General features: G+C 27.9%; 3 protein-coding genes across 3 annotated transcripts in view; 1 reads left to right on the top strand and 2 right to left on the bottom strand.

Annotated features, from left to right (window-relative positions):
• The window catches only part of LOC107452236 (tRNA methyltransferase 61), a 10,934-nt gene extending 7,893 nt beyond the window's left edge, over positions 1 to 3,041 (bottom strand). The window contains exon 1 of the mRNA XM_016068581.3: positions 2,382 to 3,041. Within this exon, the coding sequence (XP_015924067.1) occupies positions 2,382 to 2,706 (325 nt within the window). The 5' untranslated portion in view covers positions 2,707 to 3,041. The remainder of the gene's footprint in view (positions 1 to 2,381) is intronic.
• A 673-nt stretch (positions 3,042 to 3,714) lies between these two features.
• Positions 3,715 to 24,173, top strand: part of LOC107452237 (glyoxal reductase) — a gene marked incomplete at its 5' end in the record, with an annotated part of 32,231 nt that continues 11,772 nt past the window's right edge. The window contains 2 exon segments of the mRNA XM_071181212.1: positions 3,715 to 3,792; positions 5,063 to 5,251. Of these exon segments, the coding sequence (XP_071037313.1) occupies positions 3,715 to 3,792; positions 5,063 to 5,251 (267 nt within the window).
• LOC107452235 (uncharacterized) lies at positions 17,262 to 22,718 on the bottom strand. Its single transcript, XM_016068580.4, has 3 exons — positions 22,651 to 22,718; positions 22,537 to 22,618; positions 17,262 to 21,131 (listed from the first exon to the last, which is right to left on the bottom strand). The coding sequence occupies exons 2-3, from the start codon at positions 22,544 to 22,546 to the stop codon at positions 18,886 to 18,888; spliced, it is 2,256 nt and encodes a 751-aa protein (XP_015924066.2). The 5' UTR covers positions 22,547 to 22,618; positions 22,651 to 22,718; the 3' UTR covers positions 17,262 to 18,885.

The raw sequence follows: 24,173 nt of genomic DNA, 5'->3' as shown, positions 1-24,173 counted from the left end.
AAAAAAAAAAAACACATTTATTATTTATCAAAACATTTTGGTTTATAATTAACAATCTTCCTTTCTTTCATGTTTGCCCATTTTACAAATGCTTCTTGAAAGTTAAATGCACTTTCAGGGCCCTCAATATTAATCATTAACAAATTGTTTACATGGCTGATTAACAACCTGTTTCGAATATTAGTTTTAATCAAATTAAGGCAGCTAAAGCCCCTTTCACAGTCAACAGTGTGCATTGGTATTGTTGCACAATACTCTATAACAGAAGTTATTAATGGGTACTGTTCAGACACATCATTGGTATATAAAACATTGGTATATTCGTGAACGCTAGCGTCATGGTTCTTCTTGCAAAAGATATTTAGATTCTTTCTACTTCTTGTTTGATCAAGTTTTTTTCATGGATGTTAGCGTCATGGTTTTTCGCGGAAGCTTTTTTTTTTATGGAATTTAGTAAAATCCTTTAGCAAAAATGCTTTCTTGAATTTTAGCATTTTTGAGGGGTCTTTTCGCATTTTGCGAAAAAAGCTACCGTAGCGGAAACCCTGCTTTATTAAAATTTAATCCTGCTTTATTTTAAATTATAGGTATAGATGCATAGCTGAATTTGGACTAAGGGCCACAAAAATCAGAAAATATAATTATGATGGCCAATACAAGTATAAAAATATAATCTTAAAAAATGGAAGATGTGCTACAGTTTTATTTTACAGTAAACTAGCAATTTCACATGGACATGCATAGCTAAATTTTTCATTAGAGTGCAGAGATAATAAAAATTTATCTAAAAAAACATTCTTACAGAACAAATTATTACAACAGATTTAAAGGTACATTACCTATAGTGTAAAAAAAATAAAAAAATAAAACAGAAATTTTAAAAAATTGCATTAACCAGAAAAGTTATCTTGAACACAAGGAACAAAAATTATAACTACTGTTAAAAATAGAGCATCAGATTAATTAAGTTTTCTCACAGATCTTCTTTAATTTGTTTTGTTTTAAATTTATTTAACAAATTCATAATAAATTACATTTCACAACAAACACTAAACTCTTTATAAGAAATAAAACTTCTAAAATTAAATTATTACAATCAATACATACACTGATTCAGAAAAGCCGAATTAAATCATGATATTTAAAAAGAATGGCTGAAAAAAATCACGATTTTTCCTATTTTAATTAAGCTCAGAAGCAAGTCAAAAAAACTTTGATGGCCACTCGTAGCCCTTAGGCCATATACTATAGCATATTGAAAACTTGAGGGTAATATTCAGATTCATTAAATATATGTGTGAAAATGCTTCACACAATTTTACAAGGTTGTCAAAGTGAAAACTATGAAATTTGATCTCAAGTTTCAATTCTTATGATTAATAACAGAGTTTAATATAACAAAGATTCTTATTTATGACATCACGATTTTGATTTGTGATTAGCCTTACTATTAATGTAATTTTAAAATATTTTAGCTAGACTAATATTTGCTATCTACTATGTTAACATAACCATACCTTAATTTTTATCTATCATTATCAAATCATAATAGGTAGGGACATAAAAATAATAAAATTGGGAGAAAACTTCATTAGACATGAAATAAATTCATTTCTTTCTTTATCTGAATGGCTTATAAATAAAAGTCCCAGAAATCCCTTTAACTTGGAAGAATTATCGAAAACATTAAGTACAGTATGAAAGAGAAAAAAAATCACTTTTATTTGTGCACTCCTAGTCTAGTAACAGTTGCTAGTCTGGTTCGCAGAATTTGAATCAAATGTTGACCATTTTATTTAGCAAATTGTGTTTGAGACAATAGGTTAATTACACAATGAAAGAAAATTTCCCATGAATTTGTTAAATTTCCCAGAAAGAAAAATTTAATTGATGGATAAATGAAAATTATCTCAGAATTACAATGATGGCCTTCACACAAATTTAGCACTGTATTAGTAATTTTACCAAGAAATTTTGTTTCCGTAATAAGATTTAACTTTTATGACTAATGAACATTTTATTTTTGTTCTCAAAATTTAATATACTTTTTAATCTTAAAATTACAATAATTTAGATTTAATGCCTTCAATTGTTATTCGTTTATTATTCCCGCATTGAAACACAAAAAAAGTAGCTATATGTATGTATATTATTATTATTACTTTCAGATATAATCTAATAGCCCATTGCATTATTAGAATTACAAATACAAGAACATAAGGATGGCTTCTGCATTTTTCAGTACGGTAGCCCACTATCTAAAACTGAGCATAACTGACATAAGTATGTTCTAATGAGAAGACTATCTAAACCAAACTTATGCCAAAATGGTCGCCAAGTTTTTATTAATTTATAAAATATAGATTAAACACACTTCTTACCAGCTTCACACACAACAGATCCAGGTTTCAAATCTAATTGCATAATTATGAAACTAATATCTGCAGCATATAAAATTTGTGTTCTATGTGGTAAGGTAACAGTCCACAACTCAGGTGTAGGAAAAAGTACATACACATATCCTCTAGTACATGGCACAGGACTGCCAAATTTTTTACCTATACAATCATTATGTTTTAAAGCACCGTATTTACTTTGGAAAACTTCGTCATTTTTAATTGTGAGGGGATACATATGACGAACATCTAAATATATGATTACTAAATCTCCTTCTTCAATAACTTCTTTATATTTTAACATATTCATTTTGTCAACTCTAATTCAAAACACTGAAAACAAGTTAAACTATGTTCTTCAAATAAGTTACGTACAGAAATGAGAAACTGGAAAAAAAATAGCATTTAATGATTAAAATGTGTTAAAAATCATAAGGTATGAAATCAGTACAGCGGCTATTGAAAACGTGTTTACAATCAAAATTGATTAATCAATAGATCCAATCATGTTTGTTTTTGCTTACAGCTTTTATATAAAATAAGAAGAAAAAATTAGGGAAATTCACTCTAAATAGAGATAATTTTTAAACTGAAATTGAATATAAATATTTTAAACTTTTATTCAGTGTTAGCTTTAATTAAGAAACAAAGCAAAGAAAAATAAACAATAAAGTGTGTAAAAGTAGTTTAGTCATTTAAACGAGATTAATATTTCCCTCTCAAATTCGGATTTTAACATAACAAAGATAAGCTCTCAGAACGGGTTCAGATAAACAATCAATGAATCAAATGAAGTCTGAATCTGAAATCTTCAATTTTTTTAATGTCTGATGCTTAATTGAAAATTCTAAAAACTTGAATTCTAAAATAGTAGGTGGTTGACCCGTTCGTTACAAAGAATTTGTTTATTGCCATTTAAACACAGATTATATTTTTCATTATTTCCGCATTAAATTTCCAGCTTAAGGAATGACATTTTTTTATTGTTATGAACAGGAAACAGAAACAAATATTTCATGATAAGTCGAAGTAATATTAGATATTAAATGTATAGATGAGAAAATTGGGAAAAATCAAGTCTCATTAAGTAACTCTGATTGGAAAAGGTATAGTTTTATGTAATGATTGCTGTATATAACCAAAAGATTTTGCCTTATTAGTGCTGAGATTAACAATTTGTTTCTACGTTTTTATTAGAGATTTTTGGGATTAATAAGTAGTAGATTTTTTGTGTGTTTTAGAATTGTTTTAAAGTTTTATAGATATTGAATTTTTTTTCTAAACAAATATATCTTATATTAGATATTTATTTTTATAGTTGGGACATTTCTCTTAAAATCTCCAGAAGTCATAGGAGCTACTGAGGCTGCTCTTAATCTAGGATATCGTCTTATAGGTATATTTTTCTTCTTACTTTTTATTTGTTATTATTATTTTATAATTCATTTACCTTTAAACATTTCGTGTATTTTTTTTTATGTTTTTGATATTTGTTTACTTATTTTACTCGTATGTTCCTTAATCTTATTAAACCTTATCATCTGGGGAATTATATTTACATGTGCCCATTAGAAAGTTTAAAAATCAATTTCAGAAACCTTTATTAATGCTGCTAAAAAAATAATATTAAAAATAGAATCCGAAAAATTATTTTAAATTCAAAGTATCCTTTTTACTTTTTAATCATATGTTATTATTGCAATGTATTTATATTAATTAAAAATAGACACTGCAAGTGTTTATAAAAGCGAATCTTCTATTGGTCAAGTTTTGAAGAAGATTGATTTAAAGAGAAAAGATGTCTTTATTACTTAATAAATTTTGTAAATATATTTTGCTATTTTTTAATTATTTAAAAATGAATTCTTAATTAATATTTATGTGTTCATAACCTATTAGAACTAACAAGGAATCTTTTCTGAGTGCTTTTGGAGAGATATTTAAGCCTAGCCACATATTTGAATAAATGAAATTGGATATCGCCACATACTTAAGATTTTCTGTCTTTTTCTGAATATATTTTTGCCTTTGGTACTGATAATAAATAAAATATTTGTAAGTTATGCTGTTTTTGCTTTTAACCAACTTATATGTTTTTAATTTATCTAAAAACATCCAACTTATTTCAATTTTGTTAACATAATTAAAACATATTTTACTTAAATAAACACATACATATTTCCTTGCTACTTGCATTTTTTATTTTATTTATGTCATTAAAAAAATTGAAACTATGTTACTTAAATAATGTTTGTTAATATAGAAAAGAATATTGTTGTATCATTTTTATTTTCTGAAGAAAAAAAAAGGTCTACTGCAGTTGTTTACATTGTATAGCATTTGTTTGAGCTCTTCTTTGGAATACATTGTTACCTTTTTCATTAGTGATAGATATTTAACAATACTCTATGTCTTGTAAGTAAGTAATGTTTTAAGTAATGTAATATGAGAAACTTTTCTCTTCTGCTGAAGCAAGTTTGAAGGCTTTCCACTTAAATTCTATTTCTTTTTGTTATTTTCAATGCTACTAATTTGAATAAACTTTATTTAGAAACCTACTTCAAAGGCTTAAGAGATGTTTACATTCATTCAATTAAAAAAATCTTATTCATTTTCAGCTGATTAATAGAGTATGTAAATTTTTCATATCTTTCTTTGCTTGTTAGGCCCTGCAAATCAAGGTTCTGAAAAGGCGGAAATATCAGCATTAACATCACTAAGTAATCTTCAGTTAGATTACTTAAATCTTTACCTTATTCATTGGCCAGGCTCATATGGAATGAAACCTGATGACCTAAAGAATGCTGAACTCAGAAAAGAAAGCTGGCTTCAATTGGAGAAGATGTATAAAGAAGGTATTCAATTAAGTTTATTTTGTTTTGTGTAAGTCTTTGTGCATTTGAGGGGATCATTTTAAAAAAATTTTTCTAATTTTCATGAATCTTGAAAATATAGATATATTTTTAGTTACATTTTAATATGTCTCTGTACATGATTATAAAAAAATATGAGTCTATATGAAATAAAGATACTCTAAATAAGAGATATATTCGTACTTTCATATAATAATTTTAAATTTTTTTTTATAGACTTACTTTTTGAATAAGCTTTTTATAATTGATGTTTAGTTATTATAAAAATTAAAAAAAAGTTTTAAAACTAAACAACATTATTTGATCCTATTTTAAGTAATGGAATATGAGATACTTTTTGATCCTACTCAAGCAAGTTGAAAGACTTTCCACTTAGAGTCTATTTGTTTTTTTTCTATAATGCTACTAATTTGAATAATCTTTATTTATGAATGTAATTCAAAGGCTTAAAAGATGTCTACATTCATCTTTGTAAATTAAAAAATCTTATTCATATTCAGTGGAATTAATAGGGTATGCAAATTTTTCATGTCTTTCTTTGTTTGTTAGGCCCTGCAAATCAAGGTTCTGAAAAGGCTAAAATATCAGCATTAGCATCACTAAGTAATCTTCAGTTAGATTATTTAGATCTTTACGTTATTCATTGGCCTGGTTCATCTGGGATGAAACCTGATGATCTAAAGAATGCTGAACTCAGAAAAGAAAGCTGGCTTAAATTGGAGGAGATGTATAAAGAAGGTATTCAGTTAAGTTTATTTTGTTTTGTAAGTCTTTGTGCATCAGTTATTGGGACGCAATGAGATCAATCATAGACAATGCTTTTTCCCTGTTTTTTTTTTAGTAAATTGATTTATTTGAAAAAAGGTTTTCTTCTAATTTTTGTTCAATGAGAGTGAAAGATAGAAACCATTAATTTCAAGCAATTATAGAAAAAATTTCTCATTAATTTAAATATTTAAATTCAGCTAAGTTACAAAATTTATTTCACAGATTAAAAACATTTTATTGAATGTGAAATTTTGAGAACTATTGTAACTGTGTGCTTTTATTTTGTCCCCTTGAAAATATTGACCCCTTTGAGTTGAGTAGAGGCCTTTGTTTTATTAATATTCAAATTTTTCAAAATTATTCATTTTATTGTATTTGCTTAAAACCAAGGTACTCCAGTTATTTGCTAAGTTCATCACACGCTATTATTTCACATGCTATTATTTAATAAGTCAGTGTGTTTTTGTTGAATGAAGAACAAAAAATTTTAAGTTGAAGATTTTAATAATGTTTTAAATGTTCTTGCAAAATTGATATTTCACAAGAATATGTGAAGCAAGAATATATTTTATGGGAAAGGTTCTATGTATATCAAGATAGCAATGCTCTTAAATGTTATTTTTACAGGCAAATTCAAAGCAATAGGGGTCTCCAATTACACTAAACAGCATATTCAGGAGTTATTACAGTACTGTAGTGTTGTGCCTGCTGTTCTATAGGTACAGTATTTAATCTTAATAAGATAAAAGTATTTAATAGATTAATTTAGGGTGATTGACATTTTTTTCTTACTTAAAATTTTTTTTAATGGATATTATCAAAAAAGATCATGATAAAATTTAAGCACTTTAAACTTTATGATTTTGCCTTAAATATACTTCATAAAGGAGAAATTTTTATTTATTTAATTTTGCATAGATAGAAAAATGGGCATTTAAGAATGCAGAATAAATTTTGCATATTTAGAGAAATGTGCATTTAAGAATACAGAATAAAAATTTATTAATTTAAAGGGTGGTCTTTTGCTTGTTATAGTTTTAAGATTCTTAAAATTAAATTTGAATATATTAAAATACTTTTTTGTTTACTTTATGGATTAATGATTAAACTATCTTGAACAATATTATAATAATATAACTTCTTAATTGAATTTAAAATTATAATAGATTTATTTATTATTATTTTGCATATAGCAAAGAGTTAATTAATGTAAAGTTCAGTAGTGTAGCCAGATTCTCGGGGGCTTAGGGGCAAACACAAGTGGAGCCCCTCAATCCCCGGGGCACTTTTAATATGTTAGAAAATATCTTTTAAATTGGGAAATATTTTAAGGTCCTTATATTCAGGGACCCATGGTACTGTCCTATTTGCTTGTACAAGTATGTAAATAAGTATGTATTTTTAATAAATGAGTATCAATTATTTGTGGTTATTTTTTTATATTTAATTTTTATGGTTAAATTTTTCTAGTTCAAATATTTTAGCATTCTTTTTAAATGATTCCTTAGATAAAAGTTCATCTATACCTAACTCAAAAAGAAATAGGAAAATTTTGTAATGAGAAGAGGATCAATGTTCAAGCTTATTCTTTTCTTAGCTCCAGATCTGATTGTGAGGAAGTAAGCATTTGTAGTTAACTGAAATTGTGATATTAACTGAAAGATGTGACATTTCACTCAAAATCAGGAAATGGGAGGAAAATTATAACAAAGTTTATTTATTTCAACATTGGTATCCAAGGGAAAAGTAGAGTATAAGTGTAGTAACATGGGACCAACTTCTATATTGAACAGAGCTCTTAACAAAACATACGGTTGGCAAATTTGAACACAATAATGCATGTTGGTTGGCTGAATCCCTAAGCATGCAGCAGTTGGAACATCATGAATTCTCTTCGACTATATTTCTTGACAAATTAAAATAAGGAGATCTTTGGATTTTATTTCACTCGTAGTCCTCAGAGTTCAGTATTCCATAGTAAACATTCTGGTTGACATACACATGATATCCAGCCATGAGATTTAACAATTAGCACTTAAATACGTAAGTATCTAAGCTTACTTACAGATAAAATATAACTTATTGCTTGACAACTCTGCTACCTGCCTAACCTCCGTGCAATTTTAAAAATATGCGAACAAAAGAAATTATAAATATTCAAAACTTTTTAGTTTAGCTAGCATGAGCTAAACACACATGAAATCTTACAAACACTTAAATACATAAGTATCAAAACTTACTTGTGAATAAAATATAACTTATTACGTGACAACTCTGCCATCTGCCAAACCGCCATGCTATAATAAAAAAATTGAGCAAAAGGTAATAAAAAATATACAAAACTTTAGTTTTGCTAGCAATGTTAGTAGATCAAATCTTTTGAGTCTGTTAATTGAGAGAACATTACAAAGTTAAACTACTACTTTTTTCAAGATAAAACTACTTTAAAACAAAGTGTATTTCATATTAAGTTTTTAAAAATTCTATTATGACTATTGCTGCTATTCTCTTTTGAGTTCTTTTAACGGTTAAAATCTTTCATTGTAATTATATTTTTTAATTAGATTATATTTGTATGTACTTGTTTAATGTTGTAATGGAATTCTTATAATATGAAGCTCATGTATTGTGCATACAAAATTTTTGAGTTTTCAATGTTTGTATTTCTTAAATTGGATTCCAAATATAAATTTAATTTGATAGTGGTGTTTTTTGTTTCTGTTTACTTGTCATANAATTATTATTAGAATCTTTCAGAGTTTCCTTTAAATTTTTCCAGATGTTGACAACATTTGATAAACTACAATTATCTTTTTGCATTTTATCTAATGCTACAGAAATGGGTTTTAACATTAAAAGCATATCTTCTGCATTTCTTTTAATTGCCATATTCATGACTTTTGACCTGATATTGGTGTCGATATCATCCCTATTATCCTCACAAACTTGCATGAAAGTTGACCAATTCTTGATGTAGCTTTCTAATGAATCACACATAGAATTCCAGCGCACTTCAGTTGGCCGAATTAATCCAGTACCTTTAAGCTCATTGTATTTAGCTCTAATTATTTGATGATTTCGGAAATATGTTATAACTTGTAAAACATGTTCTGTTACATTAGGCATGGAATCTTGCAAATCTTTTGCCAAAAGATTGAGCAAATGAGCTCAACAGCCATATGATATTATATCAAATTTTGCATTTAATTCGTCTTTTGATTAAAATCAGTGATTTTTTTTAAAAAATCATTTGATTTAAATCATGATTTTAATCATTTGATTAAAATCATTTACACCCTGTATAGAACGCAGATAAAAGTTTTTATAATAAAGTCAATACTCAGAATAAGAACTTATTACTTTTTTTAACGAAAATTATGAATTATTTTGACTAAATATTAGCTTATTATATACCAGCAAATTCTAAAATCTGCACTTGAGAAGAGCTGTTAAATTATGCCTGAAAGTGTTATGTAACTACTGTGCTATAAAAAGTTAATTACCTTTATATAATAAATATGATTTTAAATATGAAATATTTTCTTATTGTTATCATTTTAACAATTTTCAAAGAAAAAAAATATTGTCAAGGAATAGAGATCAAATTATCATTTAAACTGCTAAAAAGTTTTCACACTTTACAATTATATTTCTGTTTACCATTAGACTATATTTAATTATATGTATTCAAACTGAACTTTGAAAATAATATTGATACATTTTTCTGCTGCCTATCTTAAACATTACATTATTATTTCATGTTAACCTTACTGCATAATTTTTAACATAGAGAAACTGTTTGTGAAACCAATTACAGAAAAATATAATTTGATCTTTTATAGGCAGTTCTAACATGTGAAGACTGCTTCAACATCTGCATTTTTGTTACTTCATAAATTTGAAAAACAAGTGTACAGAGTTCAAAATAAAGAACGACTTAAATAACTTAATATCTAGTTTATAGAATTTTGCATATTAGCATGCAATCTAAAAGATTTGAGCTTTAAATGTGAGAATTAATTTTTACAGACAATGTTTTAAGTTATAAAATCTAGCACAAAAATATAATTTCTGTGAATAAATGCATCTTTTTTTTAACAGATTTGGATTTTAAACTTTCAAACTAAGTGGTCTAGATGTAAGGTAAAAAAATTTAAAACTTTTAATATTAACTTTATTATTTACCATTTTGCTAGATTTATTTATGCGAACCAATAAAAATTTTGTATTTTTAAATTCTTATTTTTGAAGAGCAATTAATCCAATTCTGTTTGAATTTTGGCTCTTGTTATTTATTATATCATAGTCTAAAATTCTGTAAACGTTTGTGCATGGTATAATTTGAAACTTTTTCAGCTATTCTAAATTTATAAATGATGAAAAATTGTTACTTTAAAAGTTACTTTTATCATTTGTTTTTTCTAGCATGAATTTATCTTTATATGAACAAGTTTAAAAATTGTGTGTAAAGTGTTTTTGATATGCATAAATAGTTCCTTAGGTATAGCAAATTACAAATAATCTGAAATTAAATTGTGAGTTCTAAAATTTACAATTGTCTACTGACATTGGGACCCTAATTTGCAGATTTCAGTTTCCTCACAGACTTTAAAACTCATTCTTATTTTTTAAATGAACATTTTGATGTCCTTAATAGGAACAGCATAAATGTTTACAACTTTCTGTTTTCTTTAGGTATTTTGAATGAATTTTTTTAGCTGCACTCTCAATATTTTTTCAGAATAACGTTTGTATTTTTGACAGTGCATGTCATTTATATAAAAGCCTTATCAGATTTTTTCATACTTTGCCTAAATATCATTTGTGTATCTGTAGAACATAATTGTTCTCACATATTATACTTTGCCTAGAAACATTCAGTATTATATACCATGCCATCGTTTCATACTTGCCAGTAACTTATATGTCAATATCCTTTTTACACTTCTACGAATTTGAAATTCAAATCCTTAACCTTTTAAAAATAAATCATACATTATCTCCTATGTTTTCTTAATTAGTATTATGCTTTCTTTATAGCCAGTCTATATGAAGAACTCTCATCTTAAAGTCTAAGGCTGCCTGCTGTTGTGAAAACAAGAATTACTACATTTCAAAAAGGGTATTGACGAAAATGACTCTAACCAAAATCTGTCATAAATATCGGTCTAACACCCCACCCCTACTTAAAATTAAACCTCAAAACCTTAGTCACTATCAATGTTCTAGATCAGGGATGGGCAAACTTTTTTGGTTGTGGGCCAAAACTCTATAAAAAAAAAAATTTGGTGGGCCTAGTAAAAATTTCTAAAATAAAAATTCTAATTTCCGAAATAAAAGTCAATTCATCATTGAACGCATGGCACTCTACATCAACTTAGCGTTTTTTATTTGCCATTTTTGGGTTAAGAAATTTTACAAATAACTCAAAAAAGCAGTAGCCATTTTATGCATTTAATAATTTCACTATTATTTACAATGACGTTGTATGTGTGCAATCTTTCCATACGCAGTAAATAATGTTAGAACTCGCCCCGGCAGAAAAATCCGCTCGTTGGAACTTAAAAATGTGTAGTCTGCCTCATGTGAAGTACAATTCACCTATATTTAATTCCATATGTCAGCTTCTCGAGAAAGACAAACACTAGTTGGAGCTAATCTACGGCTATTCTATAAGGAACTTCTGCTTTCACCATTTTACTAATTGAAGCTGTCTGTGCTAACTATTTCCATCAATTTATGGCTTGTCGAACAAAAATAGAGAAAGTAAAAAGGTCATCAGTACTTTGTTAAAAAAGAAAGAACAAAAATAGCTTTAAACAAAGTAGATAATAAAATGGACGTATAATGTATATTGTTTATATTCGCCACGGATCGGCAAGTTAAAATTCTGTCCTCGGGCCGCATAAAACCTTCAGGCGGGCCACAGTTGGCCCACGGGCCGTAGTTTCCCCATCCCTGTTCTAGATGAATGGTAATCAGAGTTCTTTACATAGACAGACTTTATATTGCTTTTTTTTTATTCTGCTATGAAATATTTGTTTTTAAGGAGTCTTCCCACTATAACAGGGGGAAATTATACAGTTTATTGAAATGAAACATTTTTCATTCATTTGTTCATCATAATAATGAATATTGTTTAGATATTTTATTTTTCGATTGAAGTATGTATTTTTAGTGAATAAATTCTGCAAATGTACTAAAAAACATGTTAGATAGGATTACTTCAGTTCAAAATGGCTAAGAATAAAACTCAGACCTTTCACCAAAGATTTTTTATTGATTTAGCAATCTATTTTGCTTCATTCCATTGAGAATTATTGAATCAAGACAAAATGGTTGAATTTATGTTTCTCAAACCAATATAGTAAAACCTGTATCGGTTGTTATTCATGGAACTATTTGATGGATACAAGAAAACTATCATTCCAGGTCAACATATCAAACAATGACTTGAAAATGTTTAAAAAGTAATGAGGAAGTAATTAACTTGAAAGTTAATAAATTTGAAATAAGTATAAAGAAATTTAATTGAAAAAATTACATGCTTAATGCAAAAATATTTACAATGTAAAAGGAATGGAATAAGCACATTTATTTAAAATATTTGGAAATTTTGGTTTGAATTTTCTCTTTTCTTTTCATTGCAAGCAATAAATTTTCTACATTTTTAATAGTTTGGTGTTCATTTTCTGTAAATTCGTATGAAAACAGAAAGTTACGCATTGTTTAAAATATTTTGAGGCCTTTAGCAAATGTATGAAATGTAATATAATTACATAAAATTATCAAAAAGTAGTTCAGCTTATTGGCCAGAAATTATTGCCATTTTACCTCGTCTAAAAAAAAAATTTGTAGCATTTTTACATACTCTAATATTTGAGTAGAAACTCTCTATATATATAATTATCTTTACCTTCAATTATGCATCAAATGATTGTTAATAGAGCAAACAAGAAAAATTATTTGTTTCTTCTAGCAACCAAAAGATGCAATTATTAATCGCTGAAGGTCAAATGATCGTGATCCAGTTCTGCCTGATTGGATGGACATCTCTACATAATTGCATTGAAATTTTATACCTAAAATAATTTGTTTTGTTGGGATAATGTTATGCTGAGTAGATCCCTTAAAACAGATTGTTTCTCTCTTTTTTTAATTAGTTACTTTAAAATTTTGTATGTATAAATGCTTAACATTCTTTTTAGAAATAAATGTGCTAGAGAATTTAAATGAGTTTATATTTTTTAATGCTAATTGTAGAATTTTTAGTTACTCTGATTTTTTTCAAAAAAATTATGACTGTTTGTAATAACTTTTCTGAAAGACATGGAAAACCAGAAATATTTTAAATGTCTATTGTAATTAGTCGAAATAATTTTACGGTGTTTGAAAGTCATTTTAAATTTTAATAAGCTGATTGAAAATTCGAGATTTTTTAGTTTAATTTATTTATAAGTATATATATTATATATTTTAATGAATTGCTTTATTTTTTCTACTGGTGTGAAATTTTATTTCCATGTTTCTTATTACAAATAATTTGATGTAATATTTATTATCATTTCAAATAAATAAAGCATCTGAGAATCTTTTACTTGTTGTGTTTCTCTAAGCCGTTGCGATCTTATGTAAGTGTAGTTTGCTTTCTCCTTTTTACCCTTCTCAGCAAAATAAAGTGATTTACAACCTCTCATACTATTTGTATGCAGCATTATTCTTGTAATTTAGTTTCATGGACAAGAAATTCTTTCCTGCTTGAGGAAATTTAATATTTCGCTTAAGCATTTCTCATATACCTATGTAACAAATGCCTCTTCTTTTTTTTTTTTTGGAACTGGGTAACAAATAGTTGTATTTGAACAAAAGTTAGCAATTATTTTACAATAAATATTTTTGTTTAATAATAAAACGAATGAAATTCACTGTTGAATTATAATTTTCGACTTCCAACATAAATTATATTAGACATAAACAAAATTTGTCATACACATTAATTTGTTTTATTCAAAAAATTTAAAGTTTTGATTTCATTAGTAAACTCAAAGTTTGGTTAAGTAAGCATGTTATAACTAGTAAATTTATTTTATTTTCCTATTTATTATAGTCAAAAGAAATAGTTTTTAAAACTTGAACACATAATTTTGCTCGAGATCATATAGCAATGCATCTGAAATTACAGTACATATTTTAAAAAAATGTTTGAGTAGCAAAACGATAAAAATGGTAAATGAAAATGCAATTTTAATGTTACCGTTAAAAACATCTTTTGTGTGTGCACAGATTGTGAGTAATCTTTCTAAACCTTGTGCATGGTAATGTATGCTCTTATCATCGTCGGAACTTAGCATGCACCTACTGTATCAGAAAGCAATTCATAAACCACCATCCCTTAGATGATTACATGATATTTAAGCAGCCTCCTTATGTTTTTTCCTTTAGAAAACAATTTTATTTTTTGCTGACTCTTTAACCATATACTTCTGAAAAATCAACTGTTACCCTGAAATTTATAACAATTTCAAAGTATTTGAAATGCAATCTTAATTTTATAAAACATATTTTTATTTCAAAAATGTATTGAGAAGGACCATTAAAGTTAAAATATTTACATATTTTAATAATAATTTGTATCTTTCCTCTCAGAAATCACTTTTTGATATTCAAAAAAGATAATGAACTAAAACACTTAAGCATGTTTTTAATCCATCCACAATTTCTCCTTAGAAATAACTCGACAAATTATTTGCTTTAATAGCAGCAAGCCAGGTTGGCAAAATCCAATTTTTTTCACAATTCCAATTTTTATTTAAAAAATGAAAAATAATGTAAGTAAAAAGAAATTTTTGACAATATGAGTTTATTTAGAGAATAAACAATACGCTTTATTTAATTCTTTTTTCTTAAAAATTATTCTTAGCAGCAGGGGCGGATCTACTTAAGGGCTTTTTGGGCTGCAGCCCAGGGCCCCGTGGATACAAAGGGCCACAGTCCCCACTGAAAACAATAGGTGATATTTTGAATTGAAAAAATATCTAATATTATAAAAAAAAAGTATTATAAGGTTGGGAACCCTGAGATCAATCAACCCATGCATGTGCGCGTCTATAGAATGGAACGGGGAATTACCCGTCGCTTGTTTTTGGTCAGTCTATTTTTTCGCGTCTATTGCGGGGGACTTCCCGGAGCGCCGCTTAACGCCCGACGTAATTTTTTTTTCCGCACTTCTGTTCTCGCGTTCAGAGGGACAAACTTGTTTAGTTTACTAATAACTTTCTTGACTACCAAAAACCCTCTGATCCCACTGAAAACTATATTGGTGTTCAGCAAGAGGACGGTAATACCAAGGCGGAAAGAAATTTAGAGAATATTAAAATTGAGTTTGAGAAATATGTTGACGTGGGCTTGTGGCCAGAATTGCTAAATAATAATTTTATTAATGACATATTCTCACATGAAATGACTGACTTTTAAAATAAAGATCCGAAAAATATATATTCATCTTCAATAAAGAAATACAAAGAACAAAACAGAACATTTTCAAATAGGTATTTCATTACGAAAATGAAAAATGGTCAATCACTGGAAAGATCCTGGTTATGTTATTCAACCAGGGTAGGTACTGTTTTAGTTTGACTTGCAAACTTTTTTCTAAAATCCCTTCTCAATACACGACCGGATTTTCTGATTGGAAACACATAGGAACTTGTTTAGAAAATCATGAAAATTTTAATGAACATAAGAAATCAATGTTAGTGTGGTTGACATGTGAAGGCAACAAGTCAATTGTATCATTAAAAGATTTCGTGAACAACATAAGGCACCAATCAGATCGAGAGCAAAAAAATTAAGTACTAGTGTGGGAATAGACTACAATGAGATAAACAAGAGACGCATTACTCAAAAATTTTCTGATAAGTCTACAGATAAATTCTCAGTATACGGCGCAGGAAAATTTAAAAGAGACACGCTAAACGTTGCGTTGAATAAGCTGATTATGGATTTAAACAAAAGGAGCCAAGTCTATGAGATGTATAGCAAGAAATTCAAATATTTATTGGATTTGCAAGACAAAAATATAGAAAACATAGATCTGGAAAGTGTACGTAATATTGTTGATTATTATCTAGATGACGCAGAGGAGCATTTAGTGAATGAGTGCATTCAGTTAAAATCTTATTTACTTTATTCACTAGCTGTGAAGCTGAGCGCTCTTTCTCCAGGATGTCTTATATAGAAAACAAATATAGGACAACAATGTCGAACCATCGACTAAATCATTTATCAGTTCCTTCCATAAATTGTGATTTAACAAAGGACTTACAATGTGATGAGCAAATAAAGGAATTAGCAGCATCAAAATGCAGAAAGGTTGCTTTATAATTTATATAACATAACTACACATAACCTGTCAATTTCTTTTGCAATAATGTTGTACAGTTGCTGTTTGTATAGACAAATTAAAATAAATAAATAAAAAAATAAATATAACTATTTTATTGTCCTATTTTTTCTATATACTTATCTACATCACTATAGAAAACAGCTTTTTGACAAAAATGGCTATTAGGGCCCCAAAGTAGTTTCAGCCCAGAGCCCCACAAATTCACGATCCGCCCATGGTGATGAGACTATAATGTAGAACCTTTCTTTTATTGCACATATTTTTTGAACGATAGAAAAAAGATACAACAGAAACAAATTTTAAGCACAGAGTAAAAATTTGGCATGCTGGAAGGGCCACTANCAAAATGGCTATTAGGGCCCCAAAGTAGTTTCAGCCCAGAGCCCCACAAATTCACGATCCGCCCATGCTTAGCAGCAAAACTACCATTAATACAAACTTCTATCTTAAATACACAATACGGTTTGAAATTCAGTCTTGGCACAAGTTCAAAAATACTTATTTTTTTTCAAACTGAAATTAATAAGATTTACAAAGTTTTAAATTGTATTAAACCTTCAAAGTTTAATCTAATCCAACTTATAGTTTGAGAATTTTTACCATGAAATATAATCAGTTATACGACTTTTTTTTTAAAGAAAAAAAAATCTTGTGTCATATTTATTTAAACATAGTTAAATAAATTGTTTAAGTATTGTTAAGTGAATTGTTTAAGTATTGTTAAATAATAAATTAAGATACTGTTTAAGTAAGAATACAAATAAAACTTATAATGATATAGTATGTGTGCAAAAGAAAATATCATAAAAGGACTCAAAATCTTATTAAAATATTTATTTCCAAATGTACATTTATTATGAGCTTGGAAAAAATTATTTTATAAAAATGTGACAAATTAAATGAATTTTTCATTTCGATATAAAATATAAGTTTTATTATCCAAATCTACTTCAGTTCTATAGGAATCCAAGATCACATAAAAAGTCTTGAAGCACAAAACATTAACAATAGATTGATAAGTTTCATGGAATTGTAAGAGGGCCCATCAAAGATGTTTTTCTCACTATAAATGAATACTTTTGATGATCATTATACTCATCTTTGTCTCACAGTCAAAAAATGACCCATGAAATTTTTTGACTTAATCTTGAACTGTCTTTAAAAATAAGGGTAAAAAACAGAAATAACTTTTCATTTCTGCTCTAACAATAAGTTACCGATCTAGGTCAGTCTACCTCAGGTCATTGGATTATAATCCCTTCATTTTGTACGCTTTATTTATTGCTTTTCATTCAATGTTTACGTTGTAACTTTTTCCAAATTTGTACAAATAAAATTTTTTTTAAAACTTACAATATTAAAAAATAAGTATAAAAAATTTATATTAAACTGGTACTGTATTAGCTATTTTTTTCCAGTTGCATTTATATGTATTACTTTTCTAGGTAAGTTAAAAAAAATTTCTTCTCGATTTTTTCCTCCTATAACTAAATCTATATAAATTTATTAGCATAAAATATTTTTATTACCTGTATGCGAGTAAAAAAAATAGTTATGCAAATGAACGTCATTCATATTATTTTCATATAGCACATTAATATACCTTACATTTTTTATGATTATAGCTTTATGTGAATGTTGTTTCTCAACATAGTATTTTCTATTTTTTGTAAGTCCTGCTAAATATAAATGGTTGTTCATAACTGTTGTATAAAAAATTTTGCCTCTGGTCTGCCAAAATTTAGCTTGGGTCTACTGTTGCTCTTGTCTTGTAGCTGAAACCATGCATCTGCGGTTTATCTTTTAACTCAAATTTTTTCTAAGACAAATTAATAAAAGAGAAAGAGCAGGTTTATGGATTTTTTATAAAGAAACATTAAATATGCAACTCAAAACATCATAAAATACAACTGATAAAAAATCAGTTATTTCTCTTTAATTAATCAGAATTGTCTAAAATAAGAAATATTTTTAATAGGATTCAGTTTTTATTCAAAATGCTCTAATTAAAAAAAAAAATCTGGCAAACTCTTTTTAAATTTTTCTTTTTTTATAGATTTTTAAAAATTCTATTTACTTATTTAATAGCTTTCACTATTAATAGAGTTATTTCTCTTTTAGCTATTATTGTATGGTATTCAAATTGAGTTTAAATCAACTTTTTGGAATCTAATTCTATGTTTGTATTATATAATTAGTATATGTTTAACAAAACATAATTTTTATAATAAAGTATATATAGTATGTTGAGATTGGTGGAAAATAAGGATTCTTGAAGCTAATTCTGGAGATGCAGGAGAAATTCTGCTAATCAGTTAATTCTGCAAGGTTAAAAGTATTTGAATTCTATATGCAAATTTGATAAAATAGAACAACAATTTATAATTTTTGTTTTTAAAAAATCTGTTTAATCATCACACAGTATAATTCGGTATCCGTGTTTTCACTGTGTATTATATCCAATTAATATACCATTCACATGCCAATCAAATTCAATATCACCTTCAAAGTTAGGATTACTGTAACTGTCAACAAAAAGATCTAGTACATAGAATAAAGCTCTTCTTTGGTTTTGGGGAGGGTAAACTCTACTGCGAAATTTTTTGGTAATTAACGTATACTTCAATTTAGCGATTATTTCTTTGGACAGAGGAGAAAACCATTTTAGCAAACTTTTAATATTATCCCAAATTGGAAGTATCAGTAATGCCTCTAAAATTGAATTAATACCTCTTCTTGAAAGCAACAGTTCATACTTATATCGGTTAGATTCCACAATGTCAGGGAGACACCAATTTAAAAGCCTTGTTGCAAAGATCAAATTATGAGCTTCCACTATATGCCCCACTTCTTTTAAAAGTAACTTTTTCAAGATCGTAATCTTGGAGAAGGAACAAGAACTGTGATTTAAAAACTTTTTAAAAATGTCCCACCCATATTTATCAAGAGAACTTAACCTGAACACCAACTTTTCACAATATAATATATTATCTTCACTGACAAATCCATTTATGAATTGATTCACTTCCGTTTCGGAATCAAAACACCAGCTCAAAAAGCGATTAGCATAGTCAAAATCACCTAACTGAATTAAAGAAATAAATATTTCATTTAAATTTAATTGATTTCTCTTAAAATATTGAATTTCATTAAGAGATTGAAATCCCCAATTCAAAAACTGCTCAGTTGCATTATAATTAAGTTTGCGCATGCAATCACAACAGTAGTCATTTGCATAGGTGACCATAACATGTTGCTTGAAAGTATTGATGTCACTCTCTGACATTTCCTTTGATAACAAAGCATTAGCAAACCTTAACTTATTTTCCTGTATTAGGCGTTTAAGGTTAGACTGAATTAAATTAGCCACAAATCTATTTCTTTCTATTGGAGAATCATTTTTCAATATAATGCAGATTGTTGGAATTTCACCAGCCAATAGCAATGTCGATATCATAAATAATTTGGCCTTAGGCTTACTGTTTATGATAGAGAGGAAATGATTTTGAAATTGCAATGGGCTATGATGCCAAATTGTCCTGAACTGTTCCCCTGTTAAAAATCCATCTTTTATTTCCGGAACAAGATCTTTCATAATTGATGCATAGGTATCAATATGAATATAGTTCATTAACTTAAGCATTGCAGGCACAAAAAATCTTTGAAATGGCCAATAAAAACACAAACTGTATAATATTGTCTTTGAATGAGCATGAAAAATTTGTTTCTGCTTTTCTGGGTCCCTTATCTGAGCAAGTAGAAACCATAGCATAACAGTGTACACATCATAGGTTTGGTACTGAATATATTTATGGCGTTTAATTTTCCCAGTTAGTTTAAGTACAAAGTTTTCTATATTCACATTTTTTTCATGATCTGATAATTTAAACCAGAAATATTTAAGAGCAAATGAATTACCAATGAAAATTGATAATAATATCATATTTTCATAAATACCAAGTTCGGAATTATATATTTGATCAAGGACATGATCAAATGTCAAAAGCTTTGCTAACAAATCAGACAACTCGTTATTCTGAACAGCAGTCCAATATGCTAGTATGTGATTGTTATAGAGTACACTTAAAGTATCGACTCGCATAGTTTTTGCAGATGGTGCTTTCTCCCATAAATCTAAAATATCTTCTTCTAAGCAGTACTTGCAAGCTAATTGATAGAAATAATCAAAATTTTTTCCTGTCAAATCATTGTTAATCAGTTCTTTGAGAGATTTGACTTGATCAATGACACCTTCCATAGACCAATAGAGTAAGCCTCCTTTTTTATGAAGATCATAAAACTTACAATACTCTTTTCTATTTCGTTCAGAGAACCATCGAAACTGCAATCCTATAGGCCTCATACAGTGAGTTATATTAAGTTTTAATGACTCAGGCAAGATTAATTCATTTACTTTTTTAAGCGCTTTTTCTTCCAATCGACAGTATGCTAACTCAAAGTGTACACGCGATTCGTGTATATTTTGGCGATGGCGTTGTTGATTTTGACGTTGGTTCACCATGAGTTTATTCATACCAGCCGCTGCCCATAGTTTGATAGCTATGGAAACTGAAGAAATGTTCATCAAGGAAGGTGGCTCAGATAAAAAATCAAAGTAACTTTCACAACTTAAAGTACATGCTTTCTTTTCAATATTCTGAAATGACAGATCTCGATCAAGTGGAATTCCTGAAACATAGAATTAACAGAGTAAGAAAAGATAGTTATCTTTGCACTTGAATACTTAAATAATAAGGCAAAAAAGAGAACAGAATAATAAGCTGTTTTCCACTGGTGATGATAATCGTTTACTGATTTATTATTTTTTTAAGGACTTTACTAAGGAGTAGAAGATGGTATAGTTTGCTAACAATATATTTTTACTTAAATGAACTAAAGTAAAAAAAAAATGCTAGTTTTCAAATGTTTTGCATTGATAAATTTTAACTGCATACATTTTATTTTATAAAAAACATTCAACTGAATTATATAGGTTTCGCAGTTACTGATGTTAAATTCAGTAGATTTGTAGCTTTGAAACCAATCCAGAAAACTAGGAATTTTTTTAATTAATTACATGGACTTAGGCCATTTTTCTGTGTGTATTTTTTTGAGTTAAAAAATAAATAATTAAAAAATTGTTTGCATAACTATAGATTTTTTGGCAACTTAATACAGGCGCATAGCTAAATAAAAAAATACCATATTTTCTAATAAAACAACAGAAATGAAGGAATGATTTCTAAATCATAATTCGCTGCAGAATAATCATAGAGTATTTGCAATTTCTGATGCCGAGTGGTAGTGCTTCGCTCTCTCGTGCCACAGATACTAGGTTCGATCCTCGGGCCGGGCAAGGTTGACTCAGTCTTTTATCCCTTCAGTGGATCAATAAATGAGTACCAAGCATGCTTGGGAACTAAACACTGGGGGTTTCACGTTCGGCTGACCACCTAACCGGAACACCTGCTCCTGCACCCCAGAGCCCAAGGTCAAGAAAACTGAGATGGGCACAGTAGGCCATAGCCCTCTATGGGCTGTCACGCCACTGAGTTAGTTTAGTTTAGTTTTATTTGCAATTTCTGGGCCACGAACCATCAGAAACTAATAAAAAAACATGACCATTTTATAGCCACCCCTGGGCAAACCTCTATAAGTATACTTTAAAAAAAATTGCAAGTTTAAAATCCATTAGATTGCCATTGACGCGACAGAAAAGGATACAGTAATAACCCCCAAAATAAAATTAGTGAAATAAAATAAAATATTTGTTTGATCAATGCCGAAGATTGGTGATTGAACCTTCACATCTCATTTCTAAGTTGCAATCAAAGTTGTTTCTAATATAATCTACCTAATGTTTTTTTTTTTTTTTACATTTACATTCCAAACTCTTTAGTGTTTTGCAAGAAAGGGATCGATCGCTATCTACGCTAAAATAATTGGCGACTTAAGGCAGTAGCTCATTAGCAACTAAAAAATTATCACTGAAGGGGACTTTGGCATTTGTAGTTGGCACAACAAATCACGATACGGAAATATCCTAAACTCATATTAGAATTAAATAGAAACCAACTATAAAAAATGGTCTTACTTTCCTCCATAATTGGCTAGGAAACAAAAATTCAAATTAAAGAAAATTTTGTAACAACGAAAGTTTAATTCAGAACAGACATTTTGTACTTAGCTCAAGTGACTAATTGACTTTAGTTAAACGTTACACCACTATAACTAATGCGACCTCAGAAATTACTTAGCGGTTTTTCGAGATACGCCATCAACTGTTTTAAAAGGCAGTTTATACTTGCTTGCAATCATTTTAATCTTGGTATATACTTATTGCTTATTTTTGGCTTACAGCTTTTATAAAAAATAATAATCTAGAAAAATTCACTCAAGATAAGGATCATTTTAAAAACCTAAATTGGATGTAAATAGTTTAAACTTTTATTCAGTGTTGGCTTTAAATAATAGCTTAAGCAAGGGAAAAGAAAATTATAAATATGTAAATGTAGCTTAGTCATTTAAACGAAATTCAAATGTATTTCAAAAATTGCCTCTTTAATGCAACAAAAATAAACGCTCAAAACGGGTTTAGATAAACAATCAACCAATCAAAAGCCGTTCTGAATCTGAAACCTGTCCGAAGGGGAGATTTTGATAAATTCACACTAATCTTAGTTTTATTTATTTTAAAATACTCATTAATTAGTTGATTCAATTGTTTAAATCATAATCTTTTTAAATGACCAAAATGACAAGTGTTGTATTGAATAATGGTGTTCAAATGCCTCTATTAGGACGTATAGTATTATTTTTATTATCTTCAATTTTTACGTCACATTTAATTGATGCGTAATTCGAAATTCTAAAAGCTTGAATTTTAAGATAATAGGTAGCTCTCTTATTCGTTACAAAAAATTTGCCTATTCTCATTTTATCACCCATTAAATTTTTCATTAGTTCCACATTTACAATTTACATTTACATTACATTTTCAATTTTTCATTAGTTCCACTTTTTTAACAAGAATCTAAAGCAAATATTTCATGATAACTGGAACTAAAATTAGATATTAAATGTATAGACGGGAAAACTAGGAAAAATCAAGCCCTAAAAATCTTCAATTTAAAAATATGTAGTTTTAAATAATGATTGCTGTGAAGAAGGAGTTAATAACCAAAAGATTTTACCATATTAGTGCTTACATTGGCAGTATGTTTCTATGTTTTTATTAGCTTTGTTTGGGTTTGATAAAATAGTAATATTTTTGTGCTGTTTAAAATTGTGTTAAAGTTTTACAGGTATTGAATAGTTTTTCTGAAGTTAATAAATGTATCTTACATTAGATATTTATTCAAAGAATAAAACTGATTTTCACATATTCAGAAAACAGCAAAATAAGTAAATAACATTTAAAATAATAAATCAAAATGGAAAAGCAGCTGAAACCAAATTTGTCTTATTTTAATTAAAAAAGTCGGAAATACTATTCTAGCAGAAAATGAAAAAAAATTTAAGAAAAGTGTGTTAACAAGACAGCACTTCATCAGGAGACACACTGGGGTGTTGGCAGGCAGTGTGTTCTCTGATGAAGTGGTGTCTTGCTAACACGCATATCTTAAAAAATTTTTCGTTTTCTGCTAGAATAGTATTTCTGACTTTCTAAATTAGATATTTATTTTCATAGTTGGGACATTCCTCTTAAAATCTCCAGAAGTCTTAGAGGTA

Source organism: Parasteatoda tepidariorum, chromosome 5 (genome assembly GCF_043381705.1).
Source record: "Parasteatoda tepidariorum isolate YZ-2023 chromosome 5, CAS_Ptep_4.0, whole genome shotgun sequence".
In the NCBI taxonomy this organism is placed as follows: Eukaryota; Metazoa; Arthropoda; class Arachnida; order Araneae; family Theridiidae; genus Parasteatoda; species Parasteatoda tepidariorum.
The sequence above is the reverse complement of the archived record's forward strand: the minus strand, read 5'-3'. Positions and strand labels throughout refer to the sequence as shown.